The sequence below is a fragment of the Oncorhynchus tshawytscha genome, unplaced genomic scaffold (genome assembly GCF_018296145.1).
Source record: "Oncorhynchus tshawytscha isolate Ot180627B unplaced genomic scaffold, Otsh_v2.0 Un_scaffold_5493_pilon_pilon, whole genome shotgun sequence".
In the NCBI taxonomy this organism is placed as follows: Eukaryota; Metazoa; Chordata; class Actinopteri; order Salmoniformes; family Salmonidae; genus Oncorhynchus; species Oncorhynchus tshawytscha.
The window spans coordinates 282,007-288,448 of record NW_024609741.1 but is presented as its reverse complement, the minus strand read 5'-3'; the positions used below and the strand labels follow the sequence as shown (position 1 = coordinate 288,448).

At 44.0% G+C, this 6,442-nt stretch overlaps 1 protein-coding gene across 1 annotated transcript in view; it reads right to left on the bottom strand.

Moving 5' to 3' along the window:
* Window positions 1-22: 22 nt before the first annotated feature.
* Window positions 23-6,442, bottom strand: part of LOC112241053 (mycbp associated protein) — a 45,991-nt gene continuing 39,571 nt past the window's right edge. Inside the window, exons 19-20 of the mRNA XM_042317454.1 lie at window positions 2,308-2,508; window positions 23-292 (exon numbers count right to left, since the gene is read on the bottom strand). Of these exons, the coding sequence (XP_042173388.1) occupies window positions 218-292; window positions 2,308-2,508 (276 nt within the window). The 3' untranslated portion in view covers window positions 23-217. The remainder of the gene's footprint in view (window positions 293-2,307; window positions 2,509-6,442) is intronic.

Sequence of the window (6,442 nt, the reverse complement as noted above, 5' to 3'; positions counted from 1 at the left end):
TCATAGTAAGTCAACAAAGATAGGAAGTTCACAAAGCAAGTTTATTGATGTCATAGTGAGGAAATAAACCTCTGCACCTGTGATGGATTCTCTGTACAAATGTGTGTGTTAGGGAAGAGTGGAATTTATTATAGTGTAATTAGAGAGCTGTGTGTGTGTGTGTGTGTGTGTGTGTGTGTGTGTGTGTGTGTGTGTGTGTGTGTGTGTGTGTGTCAGCTCAAGTCTGTTCCTCTGCAGACTCTTCCAACAGCACACACAGAGAATCCACTAAGCCTTCCATTAGAATATACACCTGGAAGAGAAAGACAGAGAAAGACACAGAAAGGGAAATAGAGGGGGATAAAGGAAAAGGAAGAGACAGAGAGAGGGGAGAGAGAAAGAGAGAGAGAGAGAGAGAGAGAGAGAGAGAGAGAGAGAGAGAGAGAGAGAGAGGAAGAGAGAGAGAAGAGAAGGAGAAAGAAAGAGAGAAAGGAAGAGAGAGGAAGGAAGAGGGAGAGAGAGAGAGGGGGGGAGAAAGGAAGAGAGAGGAAGGAAGAGGGAGAAAGAGAGAGAGCGACAGAGAGAGAGAGAGAGAAAGGCAGAGAGAGAGAGAAAGGAAGAGAGAGAAAAGAAGAGAGAGAGAGAGGAAGGAAGAGAGCGACAGAGAGAGAGAGGGAGAAAGAGAGAGAGCGACAGAGAGAGAGAGAAACGAAGAGAGAGAGGAAGGAAGAGAGGGAGAAAGAGAGAGAGCGACAGAGAGAGAGAGAAACGAAGAGAGAGAGGAAGGAAGAGAGGGAGAAAGAGAGAGAGCGACAGACAGAGAGAGAGGGGGGGGGAGATAACAGCAGTGTTAGTAAGCGATTTCAGATAAAGGATTATGGTTATTACAAAAGTACTAATATTCCACAAGAAGTGTCTATAGTACAGATCTACAGTAGAGACTGTGTGGTGGTCCTGGTAGTATAGTATAGTATAGCAGGCTCTACAGTAGAGACTGTGTGGTGGTCCTGGTAGTATAGTATAGTATAGCAGGCTCTACAGTAGAGACTGTTTAGAGGTCCTAGTAGTATAGTATAGTACAGCAGATCTACGGTAGAGACTGTGTGGTGGTCCTGGTAGTATAGTATAGTATAGCAGATCTACAGTAGAGACTGGTTAGTGGTCCTGGTAGTGTCTATAGTACAGCATATCTACAGTAGAGACTGTTTAGAGGTCCTAGTAGTATAGTACAGCAGATCTACGGTAGAGACCGTGTGGTGGTCCTAGTAGTATAGTATAGTACAGCAGATCTACGGTAGAGACTGTTTAGTGGTCCTGGTAGTGTCTATAGTACAGCAGATCTACGGTAGAGACCGTGTGGTGGTCCTGGTAGTATAGTATAGTATTGTATAGCAGATCTACAGTAGAGACTGGTTAGTGGTCCTGGTAGTATAGCAGATCTACAGTAGAGACTGGTTAGTGGTCCTGTAGTATAGTATAGTACAGCAGATCTACAGTAGAGACTGGTTAGTGGTCCTGGTAGTATAGTATAGTGTACTAGCCTGTTGGTGCAGCTGTCTCCTGTATTTGTCCTGTAGTTCAGGCTCTACAGTAGAGTCAGTGTGGTGGTCCTGGTAGTATAGTATAGTACAGCAGATCTACAGTAGAGACTGTTTAGTGGTCCTGGTAGTATAGTATAGTATTGTATAGCAGATCTACAGTAGAGACTGTTTAGTGGTCCTGGTAGTATAGTATAGTATAGTATCGTATAGTATAGTGTACTAGCCTGTTGGTGCAGCTGTCTCCTGTATTTGTCCTGTAGTTCAGGCTCTACAGTAGAGTCAGTGTGGTGGTCCTGGTAGTATAGTATAGTACAGCAGATCTACAGTAGAGACTGTTTAGTGGTCCTGGTAGTATAGCAGATCTACAGTAGAGACTGGTTAGTGGTCCTGGTAGTATAGTATAGTACAGCAGATCTACAGTAGAGACTGTTTAGAGGTCCTAGTAGTATAGTACAGCAGATCTACGGTAGAGACCGTGTGGTGGTCCTAGTAGTATAGTATAGTACAGCAGATCTACGGTAGAGACCGTGTGGTGGTCCTGGTAGTATAGTATAGTATAGTATAGTATAGTATAGTATAGTATAGCAGATCTACAGTAGAGACTGTTGTGAGGTCCTGGTAGTATAGTATAGTATAGCAGATCTACAGTAGATACCGTTTAGTGGTCCTGGTAGTATAGCAGATCTACAGTAGAGACTGGTTAGTGGTCCTGGTAGTATAGTATAGTACAGCAGATCTACAGTAGAGACTGTTTAGTGGTCCTGGTAGTATAGTATAGTGTACTAGCCTGTTGGTGCAGCTGTCTCCTGTATTTGTCCTGTAGTTCAGGCTCTACAGTAGAGTCAGTGTGGTGGTCCTGGTAGTCACTCTCAGGGCTGGTTGTGGTGGAGGAGGGCTCTCTGCCTGGTTCTTTACCAGGCTTACCTCCAGGACGCTTGTCCCCTACCGCCACCTCCTCACGACCCTTCTTCTTACTGCCCGGACGCTCCTGGAAGAGAGCACAGGAGGCTGCTGAGGGGAGGACAGCTCTTAATAACGGCCGGAACGGAGGCAAATGGAATGTCATCAAACACCAGGAAACCATGGAAACCATGTGTTTGATCTATTTGATACCATTCCACTTACGGTGCATTCGGGAAGTCTTCAGAGCCCTTGACTCCTTCTACGTTTGGTTATGTCACAGCCTTATTCTAAAATTGATTTAATATTTTTTTCCCCCTAATCGATCTACACACAATACTCCATAATGACATCACAATACCCCATAATGACATCACAATACTCCATAATGACATCACAATACTCCATAATGACATCACAATACTCCATGAAGACACATTTTTGCAAATGTATTACAAATAAAAAACTGAAATATCACATTTGCATAAGAATTCAGACCCTTTAAAATCAGTACTTTGTTTAAGCACCTTTAGCAGCGATTACAGACTTAAGTCTTCTTGGGTATGACGCTACAAACTTGGCACACCTGTATTTGGGGAGTGTCTCCCATTCTTCTCTGCAGATCCTCTCAAGCTCTGTCAGGTTGGATGGGGAGTGTCGCTGCACAGCTGTTTTCAGATCTCTCCAGAGATGTTTTATCAGGTTCAAGTCCGGGCTCTGGCTGGGTCACTCAATGACATTCAGAGACTTATCCCAAAGCCACTCCTACGTTATCTTGGCTGTGTGCGTTAGGGTTGGAAGGTGAACCTTTGCAGCAGTCTGAAGTCCTGAGCGTTCTGGAGCAGGTTTTCATCAAGAATCTCTGTATTTTGCTCTGTTAATCATTCCCTCGATCCTGACTATTCTCCCAGTCCCTGCCGCTGAAAAACATCACCACATCATGATACTGCCACCACCATGCTTCACCATAGGGATGGTGCCAGGTTTCCTCCAGACGGGATGCTTGGCATTCAGGCCAAAGAGTTCAATCTTGGTTTCATCAGACCAGACAATCTTGTTTCTCCTGGTCTGAGAGTCTTTAGGTGTCTTTTGGCAAACTCCAAGTGGGCTGTCATGTGCCTTTCACTGAGGGGTGACTATCGTTTGGCCACTATCATGACTCTCCTGGCTGAGGATCCAAGGCCTCAGATCAGCTTGGCAAATGGCTGACGTTGACCAGACCCCTCTCATCACCCGCAGAAAGAGGAGGGAGGGAGGGGGGCGGTTTTGACACCTTAACTCTCTGTAAATTAGGTAGGAGGGGAATCTCCCTCTTTCTCTTCAGTATTGGTAAAGAAATGTCCCTTTCGTCTACAGAATACTTTTCCCGCCAAAACTGTAACGTCCGAAAGAAAGTGAATTTTAGAACAATATTTCTAAGATATGAATGTTAAGAATGGTCAGTGGGGAGCTAAAGAATAATAATCATGTCATATTGCTTTTCATTTTGTGATGTTATTAAAAACTCTGTGAACCAAATACTGTAACTTAGGAACGAACCCCCTTTTGGCTGTCAAGTTTCTATCCAATACATTGTGAATACAATATGAAGAACAATGAAAATAGTGTTGTTAAGATAGGAATGTGATTTTGTTTTTCTAATAGGATAATGGTTTTTCATGTCCTCTGCACATTAAATAGCCACGGCCCGAATGAGGTCAGAAGAGCGTATCAGTGTGATGGAACCACCCTTTCCGACCAGAGTGCTTAAAATGACTCGCTAAGAATTAACATACCAGACCAAAATACATGACACCGTGAACCACACGTTGAAATGGTTAGAAACGTTGAAACTCTCAACAAGAGGTGAAGAAAATGAACTCACCGGACCAGGACCCTGGCAGTCTGCATCTGCGCGTGTAAAGTGAGTTTGGAACTTTGACTATCTACCCGAGGAAAAGAGGCTAAGTTCACCTCAGACAATTACTGGTGAATCATTGAAGCCGCAGACTACTAATAAAGAGGACATCTGGTGGACAATCAGAGCCTTACACCCCCGGGAGAGCCCACCGAAACAACTAATAAAGAGGACATTGTAACCTCTGGTGGACAATCAGAGCCTTACACCCCCGGGAGAGCCCACCGAAACAACTAATAAAGAGGACATTGTAACCTCTGGTGGCCAATCAGAGCATTACACCCCCGGGAGAGCCCACCGAAACTACTAATAAAGAGGCCATTGTAACCTCTGGTGGACAATCAGAGCATTACACCCCCGGGAGAGCCCACCGAAACTACTAATAAAGAGGACATTGTAACCTCTGGTGGCCAATCAGAGCATTACACCCCCGGGAGAGCCCACCGAAACTACTTTCTGAGAGGGCTTGGTCCTGACCGAGATAGACCACGAACGAAGGCATTCAACACGTAAATGCATTCATTCTTTTCTTATTCCAAACGGCCGGTGGTTCGTGTGCAAAGTATATGATTCATGTGAAATGAGTCCTAGAACGTGTCCACGATCAGTGTCCTTTTCCTCTCTGTCTCTCTGTCCCTCTCTACATCTAACATTATGTTGTAACAAGCCGTCATATCTTGTCAGTCCACCTTTGTCTCATGTAAGTGTGTATGTTGTTCTGTGTTACTATTTAGTTAGCTAGTAAATAAATAATTAAATCAATTTGTGTAGTGTCACGGCTCCTCCTCTGCAGTGCAGGGGGTGGTTCCTCCTGCAGGCAGAGGAGGGTCATTAGTGATTGGAGTCACCTGGGCTCTAAGTATTTTTAAACTGTGTCACTAATCACTACTCTTTCTCTGCTCCTCCAGGTATGAAAATATTTTGATTGTTTTTTTGTAATTTTGCATAGTTTTCACTCAGTCATTCACACACACAGATTCACACATCCATGCAATTTACATACACCTTACATTATGATACTTCCACACCTCATACCTTTTTCTTAGTTTAGAGTTAATAGTTTGTTTACAATAAAGAACATGTTTTTAATTGGCCTAAATCAAATCAAATCAAATCAAATTTTATTTGTCACATACACATGGTTAGCAGATGTTAATGCGAGTGTAGCGAAATGCTTGTGCTTCTAGTTCCGACAATGCGGTAATAACGAACAAGTAATCTAACTAACAATTCCAAAAAAAAACTACTGTCTTATACACAGTGTAAGGGGATAAAGAATATGTACATAAGGATATATGAATGAGTGATGGTACAGAGCAGCATAGGCAAGATACAGTAGATGATATCGAGTACAGTATATACATATGAGATGAGTATGTAAACCAAGTGGCATAGTTAAAGTGGCTAGTGATACATGTATTACATAAGGATGCAGTCGATGATATAGAGTACAGTATCTACGTATGCATATGAGATGAATAATGTAGGGTAAGTAACATTATATAAGGTAGCATTGTTTAAAGTGGCTAGTGATATATTTACATCATTCCCATCAATTCCCATGATTAAAGTGGCTGGAGTAGAGTCAGTGTCATTGACAGTGTGTTGGCAGTAGCCACTCAATGTTAGTGGTGGCTGTTTAACAGTCTGATGGCCTTGAGATAGAAGCTGTTTTTCAGTCTCTCGGTCCCAGCTTTGATGCACCTGTACTGACCTCGCCTTCTGGATGACAGCGGGGTGAACAGGCAGTGGCTCGGGTGGTTGATGTCCTTGATGATCTTTATGGCCTTCCTGTAGCATCGGGTGGTGTAGGTGTCCTGGAGGGCAGGTAGTTTGCCCCGGTGATGTTGTGCAGACCTCACTACCCTCTGGAGAGCCTTACGGTTGAGGGCGGTGCAGTTGCCATACCAGGCGGTGATACAGCCCGCCAGGATGCTCTCGATTGTGCATCTGTAGAAGTTTGTGAGTGCTTTTGGTGACAAGCCGAATTTCTTCAGCCTCCTGAGGTTGAAGAGGCGCTGCTGCGCCTTCCTCACGATGCTGTCTGTGTGAGTGGACCAATTCAGTTTGTCTGTGATGTGTATGCCGAGGAACTTAAAACTTGCTACCCTCTCCACTACTGTTC